The following is a 23,582-nucleotide window of genomic DNA, read 5'->3' on the forward strand; positions in this document are numbered from 1 at the left end:
AAAAAAAAAAAAAAAAAAAGCCACTCATATTATATCAAAATGCATATGAAGTATTTTTCACTGGGATAAACCAAAGAATATCAGACTGGAAAAGATATTGCAATTTTTACTTTAGGCATTTATGACACTGTTAGTGAAATATTGTGTTCAGCTGTGGTTTCTTCCACTCTGAAAATATGTTAGAAAATTGGATAGGACTCAAGTAAGAGCTACAAGAGTGATTAGACTTCTGAAAGTCGTTCCCTATAGTGAAAGACTAGGAAAGCTCAATTTATTTAGTTACTGAAAAGAAGGTTAAGAGGATCACAATACCTACATGTGGAAGAGATTTCTGACAGTAGGCAGCTCATTAATCTAGTGAAAAAGGCATAACAAGATCCAGTGTTTGGAAGCTGAAGCTGAAATAAGACTACAAATGAGGCACACTTTTTTCACAGTGACAGTAATTAACCGTTGGAACAATCTGCCCAGGGATGTAGTTGATTCTTTATCATTTAAATGCTTTACATCAACATTAGATACTTTCCAAAGAGATAAACCTGTATCTCAAACAGATGCAGAAAATACTGGATGAGGTTCTTTGTCTGGGGTCTGCAAGAAGTCAGACTGGATGTTTATCACAGCTGCTCAACATTGTACCTCAACAAAACAATTCTACAAGTGCTCTGCACTTCAAGGACCAATCATTTAATGACCATTGTATCTATCCTTTGTGTGCAGTTCAGTTCAAACTAACGGAGGCTGTCTCCAAAATTCATCTTCCTGTTTGGCAAGTGAAATAAGAACCCTTTCAGGACAGATATGGGAATCTTCAAAGATCATCCCATGCCATGTTCACTGTCTGGCATCATCACTGCTGGAGACCAAATTACATAAAAACTGCCAGTAAGCACACACTGGAAAGCTGTTTGAACACTGGCTTTGCCTGATGCTTCTACCCAAGGAACATCTGTTGGGCTGACTCCAAGCTAGTGATGGGTGAGTCAATATAAAGACGTTGTAAAACGTTGGAGCTTTTAGTCTCAAGACTGCCAAATGACCTCTCAACATAGCTGTCTGTATGAAGAATACAGTTCCTCTATGTTTAATGAGGTTGTTCGAGAATCAACAGCCTCCATGAGGCTATTGAAGAAACCAGTTACAAAAGCAAAATATATGATGAGGGTAGGTGAGCTGTTAATTTTCCTCTCAGTTCCTTAGTAATATTTGTGAAAGGAAAACTTGTCCTTTAAGTCTTCAGGATAGGATGTTGCACCAAAAAATAGCGGAGGGAAAAAAAAAAGAACACAGAGATAGAAACTACAGGGAGCAGGAGAAGAAGAGTAAGCAACAGTGTTTAAGCACAAAGTACGTACAAACAGCCTGACGTATAAGGGTAAAAAAAAAAAAGTGTGCTAAAATCTAAATAAATGACCAAAATATGTCTCTTCAGAAAAAGAAATCTAAACACCCTGTTTCTTCACCTCTAGAAAGGGACAGAAACAAACATTTAAAATGTAAACAAAAATAAACACTGTGCCCTCAGAATGCAGTATGAGGGTGGAAGTCCACAGAAAATAAGACCTGGACTTGCTATAAAATATACTTGCTACAGGATTCTGTATGTTTTTTTAGAATACCTAAGTACTCTATTTTTTTTCTTGTGACACTTAAAAGATTGGCAACGGACTATGAAATCTTTAAAAAGTACTGAATAGACCTTTTCTTTTTATAAGATACACCTAATTAAGACAATACAACACAGAGATTCAATATAAAATGGATTAGCAATATTCCTCCTATTTGATTGCTGCATTACCTACCCTGAGTGTTAATCTTAGTGTTATTCTGAAAACTATCTCCTCACAGACATGGATTCCATTTCCTAATGAAAAGCTCATTAAATACAGTATTCTTGCAAAGGACATGAAGATAGCATTACTGCTTAAGAACTGGACTCTCAGTCCTGGGACACGGGAAGAGGGTTCTGTTCCCTGCTCTACCACACACTTCTCATGTGATACTGAACAAGTCACTCTTGGCTGGCTTTGCAAATGTGCTCAGCAGCTGCTTCTTATGATCAGATTACCAAAGTGCTGAAATCTTTTGAAAATCTGGCTATTTATTTTGTTGCTGAATAGGATCAGAGATCTTTTGAAATCTGGCCCCAGTTGGGGTGCTGCGCTCTTTTGAAAAGCTAGCCCTAAATCTGTATATGCCTCAATTTCTCTATTAGCATTATCAGCACTGTTCTGCTTCATCAAGAGGATGAGAAACAGCTGGCATACACAGCAATTCAAATTTGAAAGGGGATATATAAATGTAGAGTTGCTCTGATAGTTGTAGAAATGTTATATATACTTAAAAAAGAAAAAAAAAACAACACAACAAAACAAACCAACAACCAGCTCCTAATTTTTCCTAAACCTCTGCACAACTGTGTTTTTCTATAAAATCTGAAGTGATATTGACAATATTATTCTGCTTGCTATAGGTAATGTTTGGGAATTGTCTGTATGTACAAAAATGTGAACAAAAGTATTTCTTCCTCTTCCTTTTATGATTTTGAATATGCATTTAATGACTTTCCAGATGATGAAATAAGACACAGAATTTTGTACTTGCATGTGGTACCACCCCATGCAAAGCAAAGCAAAAACAATTTTTATATGATACAAGTAGAATGCAAAGTGACAACACACACATGCTTGTGCAGATGCACTCAGCTAACTCTGTAAGTAAGAATTACAGGGAGTGACGTGCTCAAGCACTGAAATTCAGGTAAGCATTTTCTAACAGCTCCATTTATGAGGAGGACTGTGGAACAACTGGAGTTTAGTTTATTAGGGATTTGCTTTTCCTTCCTTCCTCAGGAACAGAAATCACAGGATGACTAAAACCTTTGAGATTAAAAGCAAAAATATTCACCTTGGCTTAAAAGCTAGCAAATAAACAGAAAATATGTTTCTTAAGGGAGCTCAATATTTTAAGACAACACCTAAGTCCCCCACTGTGTGGAGATTCTTATTTTGCTTGCAATCTTGGATAGATATAGTGGCTTACATGTTCTCTAAATTGTAAGCTCTCTATGAAGAGTGTTCTTTAATTACAGACAGCTAATGAAAACAGTTTTTACTGATCTCTCTAATGTCCTGGGAAAGTCTTTACTATGGATTCATTGTATTCTACTTTATATCCCTGATTGAAATGGGAGACCACAAGAGCATAGGGATTTGGTGGAAACTCTATTTCCTTCCTCTGGCTTCAAAGAGAACAGTTGCAGAAATTAAGCTCCGTTGATATTGTGGTCAAACTTTGGTCAGACCGTGGTTATACTTGCATATTATATAGACATAAAATCACTGCACTTTGGTTTTTAAAATTGCTGGGTCTACCTTCAGGATCTAAATCTCACTCTGTTGACCACAGGTATCTAAAATAAAAATAAGAATTATTATTAAATCCATATACTTCAAACTTCATTTCCACGGTTCTGACTATTATTTACTCCAAATATTGGTACAGTCACTTTGGAAAATACTAGTAAATATAAAACTGCAAACATACAAGATGGGAAACACAGATTTACTCTTTCCATTAAAAAAAAAATAATTGTGTGCTTTCTTTAACTTCAGACAAAATATTTTCATTGAGTCATAACTTTTTACTCATAATATATAGTGATGTAACTCTTGGTAAAATAAATATTATGAAAGCCCATTCGTTTACACTTCTGTGTTTCCTCATGTCTGCGTACTAATAAGGACACAGCCTCCTCTCTGGGGTTTCTCGTGGGGGTTTGTTTTTTTTAAGATCTCTGCTACATTCATTATCAGTTGATTAATCTATTTCTTCAGGTCTTCATACAGATGTATTTATTATCTCCACAACAGACTCAACAAGGTCTAAAAGAAGCAGTCATTGAACTGAAAATACACGGTAGAAGTTCTGATGACCCAGAAAACCAATAAACTACATTAATAGAAGAAACAAAGGCTAAGCTCTATTGAATTTAGCAGGTCTTTAAGTATGTGCTTACGTTCTTTGCTCAGCTGAGGAGACTAAAGTATGATAGCTATACTGAAACTGTTAAATCCAACCACAAGATCTCATTCCTCAACCACTTTCATTTGCAAAATGGAGCACTACAATATTAAGCTTTACCGAGTCTCTGTCCAAAATTCTCTTAATGCCACTTTTCTTCTGCTCAGAAAAGGACAAATAAAAAGACAAACAAAAGTTCTATCAGATATTGCAATCTGCAGATAGCAACAGCCTTTTTTCATTTTACATATCAAAAACTACAGCAGTGATTACTTTTTGTCTGTTTCTGATTACTAAAAGCAAAAAGCAGAACAAGCGCTTTTGGCACACCGGATTTATTGCACATCTGTAATTGGCTAACCCCATCATGTGCGTTATTTGAAAAAGTTATGTAGACTGCACATATAATTTAAGATATTCATGCTTCTAAAAAAGACCACCTGGAGCTAACCCATGCAACATAAAACATGAATGTAAAAATCATATGGAAACATTTTATTAAGAGCTTTGGAAAAGTGGACTGTTGTGGCACTGACTTTTACACAGAAATTTCTACTGGATGAAAATGACAGAATGACAAGAAATTAACTTCGTTTTAGTTTGAAAGTTTTTCCTGACTTATTTTACAATCACTGCCAAGGTTGGAGAGCCAATGCAACTGTCGATACTATTCTCCTCCTGACATATTTACCTCCGCAAGTCTGAAGCCCATGCTCTTGCATCAATACTATTAATATTCTCAGCCACGAATTATAATGACAACAGTCACCGTCTTTTAGCTGGAATGAGGAGGGTACTTTCTCAACTCTGAATTTTGAATGACACAGAATGTACTGTGCACAGAAAGACGTGCACACTGAAGGAAGAAAGAATGAAGTAAAAAGTTAAAAACTTGTTTGGTTTTCTTTTAAGCATGAATATTCTTCACCAGGTTGTTTTCATTACCAAGACTGCAACGAGAATGCAAACACATAGAGAAAAATGCAAGACTACAAAAAGGAGAGAGTGAACACTGGAAGCTGAGTACAAGAGGAAGACTGTGCATATTCGGTGTTCCAGCTACGGACTCAAAAAAACAACAACAAAAAAAAACCAACCCCCAAAAACCAACAACCATGGCTAAGAAAAATATACCAGATTAACAGAACATAATGAAAATGCAAAAATGACCAGGTGTGTGTAACAGCACAAGAAGAGAAAAAGGAAGATGGATGGCATTGTAATAGAATGGAAATACAGTAGTGGCTGGGAATAAGAAAAAAACCATTAAAGTCACCTGTTCTATTTCCTTTCTCTTAAAAACACTTACTGTTTGGTTGTTTTCCTATTTAATTGTTAAGTTGTAAGGTGATGTTCTAGCAATAAACAACTCTTCCAGGAACTGACATCTGATTGACAATATTTTAGAGAGAGTATTAATTTGTTACCAGCAGTAAATGTTTTGTGTCTCCACAGAAGTGATGGATAGAACTTTTTACGATACAAATAAAGCACCATGAGAAACTAAATCATTCTATCATTTCTGCTAGCAGAACTGGAAGGATCAGGCAGGTTCATTTTATGCCTTTGTTCATGCAAAAAAGGAGAGTGGAACTTGAAATGCTTTTCCCATTATTCCTGTTGCATCACAAGAAACCCCAAACCCTTCAAAATCTTGTAAAAAAATTAATTACAAAGCAACAACGAGTAGCCTGATGTTTAGAATAGCAAATATAAAAATGAATATAAGAATAATAATAATTATTATTATGTCCATTTCATGATACTAAAGTAAATAAATTTTAGGAGTTTTGATTTACTAAACTGCACAGATAATATTATCTATGTTCCAAACATCATTGTAATTTGCAAATTTTAAATCAGCACTTATGCGATGTTACTCCCAGTTCATTGATGATCATACCCAGAGTGGTTTCTGCAGAAAACCACAGAAACTTCTTTCTTAATAGTAACTTTCACTTCAATCTGTTTTCCAAGATCAATCATTTATACAGTTAATTTGTTTGCCTTGGTTCTTCCAGTATTTTAAAACTATAGTTCTTATCACATACACGTTACAAATCCTTCAGTATACAATTTTAACTAGTCCTAGTTAACTGGACTTCACATTTCAGACAGTGAAGCTGGGTTTGTTTTATGAGATTTACTTTGCATTTATCCATGTTTGTTGAAAAAATATACGCTCTTATTTTTATCCCTTTACTGGAGGAATTTTCCCAATATTTTGCCTACAACTGCTTTGAGGCTAAGACAGCTCAGTACTGCAAACTTCACAACACCAGCACTGCAAAAAATGGATGATGCTGAAAATTGTATCAGGCTGATATCAGAGGCATCCTAATCCTTGTCTGAAGAACACATAAAAGACAATTTATTCAACAGTTCTGGAATAACTGAGAAACGCTGCAAGCTGGGATTCAGGACGAAGATGCTCAAGAGTTTCAGAGTCCCTTGTTTGTACCATGGTGGGTGATCTATCAAAGCAACACAGAACTGTGGCAATCACAGCACAGCAATGCCAGTGGATATTACTGAAATGTCAGGGGTTTCCCCACTCTGTTTGGAAGATCTGCTGTTTTTTGGCATATCTAAGAATTATACCTTTTTGTTTTTCAAGGACTTTTAAAGTTTGATCCATACACTAAAGAAAGATCTTGTTTCCCCAGCAGAAAAGACAGAGGTAGACTTCATCATGTATGACTCAAACACAGAGCAGGCAGTTCTTGGAGCCTTACGCTTGGGACTCCAGAATTTGGATTCCAGCTACAGAATACTTTTGCATGAGGAGCTTGAGGGAGAAGCAAGGAGGAACTAACAAGACGACAAAACCCACAATGAGCTATAATAATCCCTTTTTAATTAAGAAGATATGATATAGAATCATAGAACCATACAATCATTTAGGTTGGAAAAAACCTTTAAGATTGAGTCCAACTGTAAACCTAAACACTGCCATATCCTACAAACTATGAACTCTGACAGCAGAATTCTCCTCCCCAAGGTTTTGTGTTGTTGATGAGTATGATTGCATATGCTCCCTGAACACTGCTGTCAACAGTAACCAAAACTATAAAGACATGGAGAATGGATTCTGTACAGGCAAGCACTTAAAAGAAACCTGTATCCAACTCTCCTCCATTTGCTGCATCAGTAGATGTTTTACTACACTTTATTGTAATGAGCATATACTGTTGCCAGAATTCTTCCAATTTCTAATACACATCAAATCAATTTTTCTTTAATTTTTCTCATCCTGCTAGATTTTTCCTTAATGTCTCTGCTCATCTTTGTCCACTTTCCTCACCTCAGACATTCCGGTTTATTTTAACTCCTACGTATTTCCCTTTTTCCAAAGTTTTACATAAATAAACATACATGGTTTTTCAAGTTATTGATTTCTCTTTCATTCTGAAAAAGCATGCAGTTCTATAATTTTCAGGTGCGTAGGATAAATTTTTCTTTAAGAGTTCTAGACAACTTGTATTCTAATTTTTTCATCAAAACTTTTCCTCACAATCAATTTCACACGTAAGTTTCCCCATTAGGCAATTAGTCCCTCAAAAGCACCGAGTATATTGGTGGGCACCCTCCTCCATTTGCAGAGATTGAAAGCAATCAGGTCATGATCACTTGTCACTAGGCAACCACCAACTCCAAGTCCACTATTCAATTCATCTTATCTATCACAATGAGATTCAAACAGAGCTACCTCATTTTGGGTTCTATATCTTTCATACTAGAAACCATCAATAATTCTCACAAAGAACATTAATGTTTTACCACTGACTGTCTGAAATTTCCAGCACTCATTTCCTACATTCAAACAACACCTAATTCTCTTTTTCTTTAACCTTTGTAATAGGTCGATGACTAAGCTGCCTACTCGTATGGCTGGGCTGCCCCTACAGCCACAAACAGGTTTACAATGGAGAGACATTATGTTTACCATCACTGTTTGACTCTGGTACGCAGTCAGAACACTTTATAGTGGCCTACACATAAACAGGAATCAGGTTCTCATAAGAAAAGTGCCTGCAAGAAGGGAGAAATAAATTACAGGGCTATCAAGAATTCTCCACCACAAGAGAAATTCCAGACAAAGTGAGATGGCCAGGTTCAGAGACCCTTTTCCTAACAAGCAATACTGCCATAATGCAGATAATTCACCTGCATTATGTTTTTTTCATTTGATCGACCTTTTCATGTCCAACAATGAAAAACAAAGTCTTAGGCCACAAACACTGAGTAAGAAAATAATTCTTATTTCTTTGTCCCTATAGATGGCTTCCCTGAGACAGAATCGTGTAGTGGCTCAGAAGAGAAGGTTGGTCTTAGTGGAAGGCTTGTGTGGTTTGGCAGGAAAAGGCTTGTACTACCTTGCATCTCCTGCTCAGAAGACGACAATCAGCTTAAAATAGAAAAGGCTAACAACAGGTAATGTTATTTAAAGGGTTTCCACAATGATATCATTTAGAAGAGAACCACTTATTTATCTCTTGAAAATGCACACATATCCAGCATAAAAATTATTAGAAAAAGGTATTTAAATTAATGAAAGTAATCCCACTTGACATTTGGGATAACAATTACCATACTTTCCAATTATCATTATTGCTCATTTTCTTTCCCAGAGAATTCAAAGTGCTGGATTTATTTTCTCATCCCCAAGTTCCATAGTATGATAAGACATTAAGTTCTTTTTCAACCTGTACTTATATGTTTTGTTTATGTCGATAGTGGATCCTTTGAAAAATATGCCAGTTTGAAGAAAACAGGTGTAATTTTGTTTTAAGGCATAATTTTTCCTGTGATTATAATACAAAAAAATTTATTTCATTACCATTGCAGAATTGAAGTAACATTGAATGCCTTATTGCAAGCAACATGTCAGAGTCATATTTAGTTACACTGGACAAGAAAAAATTCAGTTCACCACAAACACTTTTGACAGCATCTGATTTCTTTTCATACTGACATATATTAATTCCAGAACACAGATGTGTAAAACTACCTAATTGCAGAACATGTAGCACTAAAAGTAGACATGGCTAAACAAAAAGTGACATTCACGCAACCTACCAGCCGGCCAGTGCTACCTACTGAAGTCCTTTTCACTCCTCACCTAGAATCTGTCATTCACCTCTTCTCTTACAGCAGAAGATAAGAGTATTTTACTTATATAACATAAAATTTTAAAAATTAGCTTTAAAAATAAAAGCTCACAATAAACCCACTTATAATTTGAGATTGTGGATAATCCGACAATTACTTTTTTTCATTGAGACAGAAGACATGCCCAAAGTTGTCTTAGGTATGCTAGTTTCCATGTGTCATGTCATTCACCGAGAAATCAGACTCATGACCTTGCACAAACACTTGTATCTCCAAAGACAGAAATGAACACCTCACTTCAGCTAAAAAAGAATGAACATCTAATAACTATTTTTGATGTTATCATGGCAAATTTCCAGGACAAAAGTTTGCAAAATTTGGCACAGACTACTAAATTGCTGCTTCAAAAGAAACAGAAATGGCAAGTGCTGGGAACTCTGTTCAAGACAAAGAGACCTGAGCCTTCTTTTTATAGTGAGGGTGGTTCCAAGATAGTACCAGTGTCCTAAAGATCACCCAAAAAGGAAATACATGGCATGACTTTACATCAGCCAAACATATTCAACACACCAGAGAACACCACAGTGCCTCACACTCCTCCTCTCCCTTCCTCTCTTCACTTGAAAAATAGGAAGAAAATATGGCTTGGTAAGAACACCTATAACATAGCAGAGAAGAATATAAAAAGCTGCATGACCTTTGAATGCTTTCAGCAACAAGTTGTGCTAAAAAAATATAAAGAAATTTGTAGTCGATCATTTGAAGACTATATTCCAAAATATGAAGATTCTCACAAGAATTTGGTGTTGGAAAAGGACTACAGGGCCTAGTATGGGTCAGAAATCAGAATGCACTAAAGGACTTCAAATGCCATACCACGTAAAGCACTACTTACTGGCTGAACCATTGGTATATACCATAAAAATACATCTATTACCAGATCAGAACTTTCAAAAAACTTATCTTTGAGTGCAAAAAATTGATCAGCAGCTCCTTCACTGTTCTCATCAAAACATACCCATTAAATACTGGATGTCAAACAAAGACTTTTGGAGGGATGGAAACAGAGGAGAATAGTACTGTTATTCATAATATATTGCGTGTAGTAAGCAAAGAACAGCAATTTTATTTACTTACTCTAAAGAAGTTTTTCATTCTTTTCTGTCATATGAGAATCGTGTCCTGGTCTTTAGGAACTGTAATCTTTAGACTCATCTACTGCTAGTTTTGTGTGTATTTGTTTACAAGGACTCATACTTCCTACTTACAGAAAACCTTAGACAATGTACTCAAAAATTGACTGAAGTCTGATGTATTAGAAGATGGAAAATTTATCCATTTTTAGCAAATGTCAAATCATTGGCTATTGCTTTTAAGATTAATAAAAGATATAATGGTTTCTAGATAGCCTCTAAATAAAGATTACTATGAATGGAGAAATGATTTACCAATAGTCACCACAATGAGATTTCTTTAAAGGTTACAATCATCAGTTATTTAGCTGAAACACTGCTGAGAATGCCTGGTCACTTCTTGAATAATGCATAATGTTCATTGTAGATTTGATCTGCATTATAACAATACAGATATTTCTAAAATAATGGCGAAAACTATCTGTTATTTTCCAATTGCTCAAGATATTTCCATGAAGTAATTGACTCTGAAAATATTATATCGAGTTGCCTGAGTGTTCATTTGCAAGCACAACTTGTAGTGATCGCTACACAATAGGCATAAGGAAACAAACTCATCAGCCTTTATAGACTTTTAAGAAAAGCTGTGATAAATTCAAGGCAGAGTAAAGGACCTTCCTGAAATACGAAATTAAAACGATTAAAGTGCTGTACAGTACTGGGGGACAAATTTAAGCTTTGAGATTTAATTATTAACACAGGAAGACCAACACATTTGGGGGAAGAAGTTAAAAAAAAAACAAACAAGCTGTTGCCTACACAACATAAGTACTTCTCACATAATTTTCCAATTTTCCAAATACCTTTAATTCAGAAGATTGCTTGGGCACGCACAAAATATAATGTCTGGTGTTTTATTGTAGGATTATCAACTATACTTCACATGAAGCTGCAAGCTATTTATGTGAGCTTGTTTATCCATGTGAACTTCTTCAAGGGCAGCAAAAAGCGACCTTAATAAATGAAAACGAATTTCTTTTAATGTAATTTCATGAATGTTTGATCAGATTGTGTTAACAGGTTTCTATGTAGAGAGAACTGGTGAAGTAATAAAACATACCTGTACTATACAGTTAGACCTGCTAATGGGGAATTCTTATATAATGAAACACTGTTTCATCAAGCATTATTTCACTATGCTAACACACAAATAATACAATCCTAGTTAGTATAAAGCTAAAAACTCAAACAGGGGGAGGAAGAAAAAAAAAAAAAAAGGCAAAAATCCTTCTCAGCTTCCCCACACCCCTTATGCCTAGGGGAATGGAAACTATGTCACCAGACATAGAGGAGCAGGATTATTACATCAAATAGGGTGAAAAGGTATTAAATGTTTACCTATTTTTTTTAATAGGGAAAAGCACATTAATCTAGGCCAGACAATTTATGCTGTTGTCCAAGAATAAGGTTTCATTCTCCCTTAAAATTCTTTTCTTCATGAGAATCTTTGCACAAAAAAGAAGCTTCACTATTCAGGTATATATTCCACAAGAGGATAATGAAAAACAGATCCCAGATACTCTGAAAACATACAGAGAGATCTGCAGAGATCAGACTTCCTAAAATACAGGACAGCTTGTAGAAGCACTGTATGTCTGCTAGCTAGGAATTTTGGGAAGAATTATTTATTTTAGCAGACAGATCATAGATCGTACAGCAGAATCCACTCTACATCCACCTTGAAACACTGTTTAATTGCCTGAGAATAAACTCTCATCCTGAAAAAATGGGGAACGTTTGCATATTATATCAGAAGCCTGATGAACCATGTTATACTCATGCTCTGGATGATGCAATTATTACCTTTTTTTTTTGACTCCATGAAAATTATATATGATGTGGCAGATAATATAAATGAAATTCATGAAATGACGCAAATATGTCCTGCTACTAAATCATCAGCCTGAAAGTCCTTTGGTTTTTGCCTTCCATACCTATCTCCATCCGTTGAAAATTATAATTTTCCTTAAATGATATTAATATCTTTAAATGGAACAGCAGGTAAAAGCCCTATGCGCCACCAATAACAGTAACCCTTCATGAGTAATTGTGGGCTGAAAAATAAGATTCTATTCCCCTCCACCCTTAAAGATGGCTTTTTCTTTTGCCTCATGCTACGTACAGTCTATCTATTTTACTGCAGATTAAGATTTTAAGTTTCATAACATGTGGGGAAAAAAAAGAAAACTGAAGTTTTCAAGCTCAAATCTCATCTGCCTCTGTCCAAAATATGTTTCCTCCAAAATGTGTGATCAGTAGCTAAAATAAAACTGGGTAGCTTTTTGTGCAGTCAAAGCCAGGACAACCACAATTCCTAGGTTTTGGTAACTTTAAGTTCTGCTAATGCAACTTGTTTCCCAATTTAAAATACTTATCAGACAGCAAGATCACACTTAGCTACATAAGTAGTATGAGTAAAAAAAAAAAAACTACAAAAAAAAAATCTCCAGTTTACACAAGTCATTGGAAACTCTATATAGAAGCAACATGCAGCCAGTCTCTAAAATAACTGTCTCATTCCTCTATTACCTGACTTTTTTCATGTCTAAAACATTGATTTTGCTGCCCAACTACTTGTTTGAGCGTGAAAAGAGGATGCTTATTATTGAAAACGGTCTATTTTGGCTGAAATGTTGATAGATGCCTAGTGGCTCAGAAGTCAAAATAATTTCTGTACACATTACAACATGATAAATAAAATCCTAGTCTCTAACCTGAAGATTTAAAAATTTGAATGTGATGCTCTCAAACTTCAGAAGTACATGATTCTGCCTTTAAGGTTCAGCCAGCAAATTAAGAGATTGAGTCCTCAAATCAAGGAATAATGCTGTGCTCCTCTCAAATGCTTTCTTATACAAAATACTAGAATAATGCAACACAGTCATCACTAGATAATGTTAAACACTGTAGTTTATGCCACCCAGAAGACTTACAGCTGTAATAGTTACATCAATAGGTTCGTTGTTAAATAAAAAATAAGTAAGAGGTTTATTTCACCTTCACATGGTGTCTTTCTCATGCAGACCTCAGATTTCCACATTTGTATCCCTTTAAAGGATTTGATATGCAGGGAAAGAAGAAAGGATGATGGTAAAAATTTCAATTCAGAGGTTACTAAAGGCTGCCATATTCGATACTATACAACATATTTGCTCCATACCTTTTACTGATGTATTAGGTGGAGGTCCTTCCATTCTCAAGTTCCACGGAGGATCGCCTTGATTAGCAAAGTCCCTCATTTTCAGATAGCTAATTGTAAGTCGGATGATGGATGCCTTGTCAAGCTGGCTGGTAATGGCTGCAGGCAGTGGCAACAACTTTGCCAACTCATAGAATTCAAAATTCTCCTTTCCCCGGCGAGAGCGAGCAGCATCTCGGGACTTCTCCTTCCTCAGAGCTTGTAAACTGAAAGAAAATAAACAAAGTAGGACATTCATCAATATTAGTGCTCTGTCACATTTAACCAATTTGTTTTTTCACGCTATACAGATTATCACATTTTCAAAGTACTGTTTTGTATGGATGCACAGACTTCAGGATATATTTAATGGTACTCCAGTCTTTGAATGATTAAAACTAATGATAATATCTGAGTTTCAGTGGTAGCCAACATATTAAGTAAGTACTCCTAACTCATTTCAGCCCCTTTCTTCTTAGCCTGCCCTTTTTTTTCTGCTGTCAGTCACAAGAAAAGACTCCCAAGAATGCTGTGTACATGTGGGATTTTTCTGCATACATGCCATTGCCTCTCCTGACCGCTGTAACACAATTTTGTCTAAATTTGTGCCAAATTCTGATTCCTGAGAAAAGGTTAAAAACAGATGACTGAAGCATGTGTCACCTCTGACAGGGGCTGCAGTGCAGCCAAGATGACCAAACAGGTTGTAGAGCAGCTTCTGAGCCATAGAAGTTTAAGTCTGGCATAATAACGTAAACCTTCCTGAATTTCACGAAGCTGCTTTTTATAAGATGTTCAGCCATCCTGCTGTGGGAACAGCAACCCTTGTCAGAGGGTGAGCGAGCAGTTAATACAGTTATGTGCTTCACATTTCTGACTGCAATTCACTACCACATGTGTGTCAGACTGACAACTTTTTGGACAGAAAAGACCTTCTGCTTTACATTGAGCAGGTGGAAATGCAAAGACGTTAATTTAGTCCTGTATCATGTACTACTACCCATATGAAACATCTAAAGGTAATTCAGATTTTACTCCTGGGCTATTTGTTTAATTGGTGTAAAACTGCTGAATGCACATTGTGATTCTCCTCATCTTTCCCTGAAACTCAAAGGAAACTCAAGTTTCCCAGCTTTGCAAGGGAAAAGAAATTAACTTTTTTATTATTGCATGGTTTGGGGCAGACAAAGAAATGTACAGTACACTTTCCAAAAGATTAGGAGTCAATGTGTAGATAATACAAAGAACGGATGTTGCCTCTTTTGTTTTTAAGGAGAGGTTTACAACTTCTTTTTTTGAGACAGAGTGTTCAACTCAGGATATGATAAGCTTGACCATACCTCTACCACAGTGCATAGAGGCTGGTGCTGATGCTGGGGTTGGTGTCTGCCCACTGTGTAAGGTGACTAGAAGCTGCTCATGTCCCTCACAAAGATTATTTTTCCTTTGCGTCGTTTGTTTATTTATTAATTTGCTGGAGTTACAGCCACAATTCCATTAACTAGTCGTTAGTTCACAATAGAGATAGAATTCAACGAGTAAAATGGAACAGCAAACGCTTCTCTCAAGCTTCCACAACCCTTCCTGAAACTCCAGAGTTTATCAATAAACAAATCATAAACCATAAAGAATTTAGGCACACAGATCTAATACCTCTTTAATACTGAGATCTTTGTTTATCTATCTTTCTAATTTGGAAATAGTTTAAACTACAGCGGTTCTCTTATTTTAATATTCTTAACCACCTGGCTGTCTCTGCCACCTCAGACTTGAAAGGGCAGATCTGCTGGGCCCCTAAAATACAAATGAAATCCCTCCATCACACTTGCCTGAGAATGCTTAACAAATTATATTCTCTACACAATTTTATACTAATAGCAATTATATTTTAAAAGACAGCCTGGCTAAGAAATAGGGATGGGTGAGATAAAGATACGTGAGGAAACTGCACACTGTTATCCACAGGTAAAGATACACCATCCTACTGAATCCCACACTAAAGTACATACTTGCCTTTATGAACTCTATATAGACTGCTAGCAGCTAGATTTGTAAGTTATATTCCAGGAGAAAAGTACGTGAAAAATAAGATTCCAGAACGCTTGTTGCGAATGCATTTGTGTCCAATTTCAAATTTTAAATACCTGCCAACATAGATGTGTAAAATACTTTAAAATGTGCATTAAATATAGCTGATAGAAATACTTTCTGTATATACAGAAATCTGGAAGCCCTGTGTGAACCATCCAACTAATTCAACTAATTACCCTATACAAGTTAAATAGCTACAATGGTAACATACAGGAGAAGCAGGCAGGTGTCTCTGCCGAATTGCTTGCAAGTGAAAGCTCATTGTTATGGCACAAGGGAAGGCCTTTACTACTTGTGATCACATTTTTTTTCTCTAGAAGCCAAGCCTGAGGACCTCAATTCCCCAAATCAAGTTTCAGGAATCCAGAAAAGCTGAGGTTCTAGATCTACTCTGAAAGTCTGCACCAACAGGTTCACACTTTCTTTTCAAAGCACTTAATTACACCCCTGTGTAAGAAAATGGCTTTTTGAAGATGTCTAGTAAAACAAGTAAAAAACATTACAGATCCCAGCAACTTGTAAAACTAAAAGAAGTTAGAAACCAAATGATGATAGAATATCCCTTAGCAACACCAAAGACAGAATCCATAATTTACAAGTCCTGTACAGGGTTCAGGAGATTACTGAAACTGAATAACATACTGCAATGTAAACTTATATAATGTATTACTGGATCACTAACAGTTTGCAATGGAAGCCAGTTAAGCTGAAAAGTGGGGCTACCTGTGTAAATAAACAGCATCCTTTGAAGGCCACCTACATGTATTCAAACATTTACAATCAAAAAAACCCCAAAGGGACGGGGAGATGATATAATGGACATAACAAAGAAACTCCTGAGAAACAGTATTATCAATAACATGTTTTTCCTCACAGCCATTTAGTATATTGTCATTTGTGGAAGCTTCACTGAGTGAGTCAAGTCAAGGAGTTTGTTAACACGTAGCACTCTCCTCCTGGCATCAGTGCATTAAGCTAAACTTAGAAACAACGTCTACCGAAATGTACGTGGAAATTCTAATTTCTACTCTACATAATTCAGCTAGGGAAACACACTTTTAGTTTCGGACACTGCAGTTATGCTGATAAAATGGGCCCTTAATTTGGGAGCAGTGATTTCCTCAGCAGGATGCAGGAATTCATTAGATATGTCCTAAACATCACTGTTAATCCTCTCTGACACCTGTGATTCTGATAGGAAACATCAGCTTCTTCATCAGATGCTCTTAACAGAGCTAAATGCTGGCACCGATAATCCCAAGAAGATGCTAGAAGAGAAAAGCGTGAAGCTCACAAAAGGAAGCTGTGGTGCTGACACAGGAACAAAATTTATCTTGGGCTCTGTCACATGACATTGGGATTAAAGGTGTTTCCCGGTAACATAAATGAACTTGCTAAAGTATCAGGCTGCAAAAACTTAGAAATACCTGCAGGCTGTCCTGCTAATGAGAAAAAAGAAAAGTGTGGGAAACTATACTAAGTGTATTTCAAAAATATTCAGAAACACCAAGAAAGCAAGCATCACACATGTAAGAGCTCTTACATGACAAAGAGGGACCCCAACAGACAAACAAACCTATATATTCTATCCACAGTACCAAGACGTAACAGTGGGAAATAAATATTGCTCCCTCTTTGCATTCTATGGAAAAGGAAGGAGCTCAGATAATCAGATCAGAGTGCATCACTGTACGATATCAAAGGATGATGTCATCATACAATGGCAAAACTTCATGTGTTCCTTTAAGAAAGTACCTCTCAAAGAATTTCTATATACCGAGTCCACTAAAGACAAGAAAGAGATTTCCAGTCACTAGCTCCTAATAATTCTGAGACACAATAACATATAAACAGGATATTTAATGGCTAAAGCACTAATGCTATTTTAGATGGTGGGTTTCTAAAATATATATTATTTTTCCTTTTAGAGTCTTTCCAGATGGACTGATATAAAGGAGGTCTGGCTTTTACAGATGAAAGGGTACAATAAATACTACCATATAATTTTAAAATGGTGTACACAACATTTCTAAAGTAGATCTTCTATTGAAGACACAGCAGATGCAGAAGACATGATAATATGGTGTTGCATAAAAGTTTTATTGGTACTCATAACTCACTTGTGATTTCATTGTGCTTGTGGTCATTCCAGACTTAACCTGCTCCATATTTTATTTCACATCATTTTATGTATTTTAGATTCATAAGCATATACACGCATCCATATCTATGTGCACACCCACAACCTCCACATGTCTGACAGATCATCATCTGTCCCTTTAAAGATGGGACAATCACAGCTCCTAATTTTTGTAGCATATAATGGCAATCAAACATGTTACAGTATATCAACAGATGCACTGACCTACATTAGCAAGGATTTTTTAGCATATCAATACCTCACTTCTGTGTCTCAGACTGGGCAGTAAAAATCAGTGAAATAATTTAATTCCGTGAGTTTGCATTTTGAATGAAAACAGGGGAATGGTTGTGCTTACTAATAAATATTTCTGTCTGCAATTTGAAAAATATAGCTTAGAAGCAGATATTTTGCAGACTTGCCTAGTTTTAGGAAGTCAGCTTACCTTTACATTTCACCTACACTCTTCCCTTAAACCTCAACACAGGCAAGACCCCTAAAGCAAAGCTGCTCAGAGATGTCAGTCTCTTGCTGCCCAGCCCCACACGGGTGAGGTTTTACGGTAGCCTCACTGTACTGGTCGTAAATAGAGATTGGACTGGGGGCGATGGCCATAAAGCAAGGTTTGAGGGACAGAAGGGCTGCTGAGCTCCAGATATAAGGTCTCCAGCCAACGGGCAGCTTGTCTGCAGCGTGCCATCATAGTTTTTTCTCATTTTCATTAACTACAAGCAGAGAAGTATGGCAAACTCTCACAAAGGATACACAGTATTTTTGATAATTCTATTGAAACCCTCCCTGATTTCAGGAGAAACTTTACAAGCCCAACAGTATACCAGAACAGAGTGCTTTTTCTTGTAATACTAAACAATACCATACTTGTTAATTCAGCTGTTATCGACCACTAGCGAATTTCTTAAGCCTCTAACAACAATATGGATTAGTAGCCACAAAACCAGATACAGGACAACAAAAACACTTAACAATATCTAATAATGTTTATAACAAGCTTTATAGAGAATGAAGCAATATGCACACGTGTGTGTATTTTTATATTAGTCTAGTCTTTTAAATACAAGGATCAAAAGGTCCACTATGAATATTATCCAACTCTCCAAAGGCCATAGTCAGACGGATGTTATATCTATTTCACATAAAAGAAATCAGATATATGGAAAGGATGTGAAACAGAGCACACAATGAATCTGTGGCAAAAAAAGAATTGACTGGAGCTAAGTGATCCAACCCCGTCAACACCCTGAATGAGACTTTGAACAATGTATGTCCATCCATTTACATTGTTTTCTAACATAAAGAACAGAAGAATGCTTACTTGCTACTGAGTTTAGCTGTATAATTACATAAGGAAATAAATATATGCTGCTCCTGAGTCCACAGGTGTGCATTTGTGCAATTCTATACACTAGAAAGATTCTCTTATTTGTTCCTACTTCGTTCTATGTTAATATGACATGATACACTACTGTCATACTTTGGTCATTTTTATATTTATATCAACTTTAGATCCCTTCCTCTTTTTTTTTACTAATCCACTTATATCATTTCTGTATTCATACCAATGCAACGTAGAGGATGAGTATGACAATTTAACTAATATGAATGTTTATACATTCTGATCTATTACAGGAATAATCTATGCATCTAATTGCCTCATTTAGCCACATTCTTTAAGAGAATCTTTTCTGGGCCTTCAAGCTGACCAGTGCAAACAATGAGGGCAGTTAAGCCCATTTATAACAACAGATACATAGACAAGCTGACTCTTAATGCCTGAGTAATTCATTACGTTAATGTGCAAATCCACCTATAGGTGGCCACCCATAGGCCATGTTCTGGCCTATAAAAAACTGGTTTCATTTAACTGATCTAACAGGACAATTACACTTAATTAGAAATTCAGACAATGGAATAGCATCAATATTGAAATGACCCAATTATTTGGAATACTTATTTATTTATTTTGCTTCTATGTAACTCTTCTTATGCCTGAGTTTTTTCAAAAATGTTTAATAGACTGGGGGAAAGATGGAGGAAGCAAAAGAGAGTAACCTGCACTACATAATTGCACATACTGCAGTTGAAAAGTCCAGTCTAGTAAGTCAAGCATCATCACTGGCGGCAGCAGGAGCCTAAAGCCTCCTGTTGTCAAGGTTTTTCATCATTCTTCTGTTTTTCTAAATATTATGCTCTAGAAAGCTCACAAATACGCATGAAACCAGTTATTTTTTCAGTAGAGTAGATACAAGTTTAAAAGAATGAAGCAAGAGCTAATGTTCCTGTAGACGTGAATTAAAAGAATAAAAAAAACCTCTCCAACTTCCAAAGACTAACTCAATTAGTTCTGAAAAAAATGATACTAAAAATATGTTAATGTTTACCTCTAATTTCTACACAGCATTTTGCTAACTTTGGGTATTTTTGAGACAGTTTTTTTGACTTGATGTTTTCTCCCTTCCTTTGCTTTACTTTTTTTTCTGCTGTCCTATTCACAGACTTCCTTATCACACAGATTGTTTCTGAACTGAGTACAAGAACTTCAAGACTAATAAAAAACAGTTATGCTATTTAAAAGAGAAGGGTACTTTTGTGAGGGTAAAACCTCCAAAAAAGAGTAAAGAAGGCGAATCAAAAGCCACATTAAATTTTACCTTCTTCTTTCTTTTTTAAGTACATCTGAGAAGTCAGGCGGCAGATTTTTATGGATTTTTCTACTTGTTTGCTTAGGAGCTCCGAACATTGCTCAGTCTCACTATTTATCAATTAATCTAGCATGCAGCCTCAAAGGAAAAAGGTCGACCTGTATTAAAAATTCATCCATCAAAAATTCATCAAAGACTTCAGCATTTTAACTCGTGAACCTTTGAACACCTGCATACTTGTCAGATCTGTGGTCATAGTTAACTGGAATCTATAGTTACTACAGTATCTATACTTGCTCTGACATGAGCTGCATGAGGAGACTTTCAGGTGAAAATGCAGTACATAACCTAGTGAGCCACACTCCTTCCTCAAACTGTTCTTTTCAACAGACAAGGGATATCTGACAACTGACCAAGTTAAAACACAGTCAAATCAGACCCTTTCAACAAGCAAACACCCCTTTTCAGGGGTGTTCATTTTTGCTACACCATTAATATCACTGTTCTTACAGGGCAAAAGTTTTCCAAAAAATGTAAACAAAAACCATTATCTGACATTAACTTCGATGGCATAGTCCACCAATTGAAACCATTTAATGCTGTCCAAGAAAAATTAAGGTTTTCAGAAGACTTTTATTTAATGTGTGAAGAAAGCTGTATAGTATATGCTGGAAGTTAAAGCTGGAACCTTCAAGTTCAAGGTAAAAACTCGGCTGCTTAACTAATGCACTGCTCATAGCTGTCATCATTAATTTATGTTAGCCTCTGTAAACATCAAGAGTATAATAGGCCAATTTCACAACTAAATATAGATGCACATTTTGCCCTTATATAAATGGCAGATTGCTGCTGTAGATCATCACTGCAGCAACACGTCAGTAAAGATGCACTGTTTGATGGTCTAATGCTCACACAATATATAAAACCAGTTGTAATGGTTGTTTGGAAGCAAAGTGTAACATAGCAGCAAAATTTCATTTGTTCCACAAACTCAGGATACATTAAGCTTGGCTGACAAAGACTGTTTGATGTGCTAAATCAGTTTGACCTTCATTTTTGCTTTATATTTCTCATTTAACACATGAAATGACCATTATTTTTTCACTATATAGGAAAATACCACAGAGCTAGTTTCTATTAAAAAGCCTCTTTTCCTTGTAGATAGCAGAAACACATTTTGCCAAATGTACTTTAACAATTGTAAAAATAATGTGCAACTTATGAAAAAAATAATACCTATATTAACCCAAGCTTTCTGTTATATCAGTGAGACTTGAGGTTGCTTTTTAGAGATTGTGGTTTGACAGAAAAGGTTTCTTTTATTTTATTTTCAATATGTAAACATGGTTCAAGGAAAAGGTTTGTGTGTGCTTGAACTAATCATTACATTTAATGTTTTATCGCCAATAAGCACCTTTGTTGTAATGTTAAATAACAGGATTTACTTCCAAAGTGAGTCATTAGAACATAATAATAAGAACCTGGCAGGTTTTTAAGGATTCCAAGCTCGCCGCCCTGCACAATCTTTTAAAATTAATGTACACTTTGATACAGCAACAATTAAGTGAGCTGTGATACACCAGTTCAAACCCAAACTCTACAATAAGAAAACACTAGTGTTTTGATCTTTTTTTCTTCCAATGTTGAACTAAGCAATTGCCAGCCTCGTGATAATAGAGAAACTGCAGTTTTATCAAGCAATTTTGCAGCACCCAATAAACAGCACTTTACCTTGGAGCAACTTGTACATTTCACACCTTAAATTTCTATTTACCAAATCAGCTAATCACTTCACAATTGAACTTCTCAGAACAAAAAATTATCAATTAAAGTGGTTGAAACTCCTGCAAATTATCATTTAGGAATGAAGTAATTGCTTTCATCAGGGCAGAAAAGCCCGCCAGAACAGAAATGTCACTTCAGATTAGTGTTCTCACTCCTGAAGCTATGGATGACACAGCTGATATAAGACTAAATGCCAAGACCAATCAATTGCTTTTGTGGCTCTGTTCTGAGCTGCTGTAAAAGGGGCCATTTTCTAGGATCTACTCTTCATTATAGTAAATGCTATCTCCTTGGTAACATAATTCCATTTCTCATAAATTCCGTCTGAGAGCATTGTCCTAACAATGGATGTTTGTGGAAAAGAATGCTGTTGGTTTAATGCAAAGAAATTAAGTGTGAACGGCTGTCAAAGTACTATAGTTTGCTTGTTCTTAAACATAAATTGAAGTCTTTACATTAAAAACAGAATACTTTGGCGGAAATGGATGTTCTGAACAAGTGTAATATATTGCATTTGCAAGCAGTGTGTTTCTGATTGAGAGTTTAGACTTTTTTTGTATACCTATGTTCTGTCTATAGTGGGCACACTCGTCCCTAGCAGAGATTTGTCAGTTTAAGAGAGAGTAGATAAACACTCCACTTATTTCACAGCAGTGCAGTTAGGAAATGTGAAACTGTGGAAGAAAACATGGTCTCATTATCATATGACATGCTATTTGTTAGCAGACTCATCTGTGTATAAAAGCCTTCTTTGAACTGAGCCCTTACTGGAAATATCTGTATTTCAATTTGTATTCTTCAGCTTCCTAAAATACTAAGAATCTGAGTTATGGTCTCCAATTAAAAGGATATCTGAGAAGCTAATTTGGTGGAACAGCAGCAATTTCCTGCACTGCTCTCCTCATGACTGAAGTTTAGAAACAAATTCAAGATTACAGATTTTCATTCAAAACAGGATGAAAAGTATTCCTCCCTCAATGAGCATAAGCAATTCCAATTAACAATAACAAGAGTTATATGACAGGAGAATATATTACCGAATATGTAAAGAAGTAATTTATTCAGCATTAAGATGAAAAGTGCAATTTTATTGTAGCATTTCTATGGGTAACCAAAGAAATAGCACAGGTACACTGTGTGCTAGACTGTGACTAGAGCCCTGAATGTTAGCAATCTCACAAGTATATGAAAAACTGCACCCATTATATGATATGGGGAAAACAAGAGGACAAGAGGGACATAAAGTCACTGCATGTCACATCTACCTGCTTGAAGTAAACACAGTACTTTAAATTGCAAAGCCAGATAGCATATTTGAGAACCTGGACTAAAGCTATCTCATATACCGTATTAAATACGCTAGATATTACAGAGCAGTTTAAATACAAGCTTTGGAGTTT

The 23,582-nt window shown here is 35.9% G+C and overlaps 1 protein-coding gene across 2 annotated transcripts in view; it reads right to left on the reverse strand.

Moving 5' to 3' along the window:
* NPAS3 (neuronal PAS domain protein 3) overlaps positions 1 to 23,582 on the reverse strand; it is a 611,505-nt gene that overhangs the window by 411,855 nt on the left and 176,068 nt on the right. For both annotated transcript variants that reach the window (XM_014942056.1, XM_014942057.1), the window contains one exon: positions 13,489 to 13,733. In XM_014942056.1, the coding sequence (XP_014797542.1) occupies positions 13,489 to 13,733 (245 nt within the window). The remainder of the gene's footprint in view (positions 1 to 13,488; positions 13,734 to 23,582) is intronic.

This window comes from Calidris pugnax, unplaced genomic scaffold (assembly GCF_001431845.1).
Source record: "Calidris pugnax isolate Ruff unplaced genomic scaffold, ASM143184v1 scaffold56, whole genome shotgun sequence".
NCBI classification, from domain to species: Eukaryota; Metazoa; Chordata; class Aves; order Charadriiformes; family Scolopacidae; genus Calidris; species Calidris pugnax.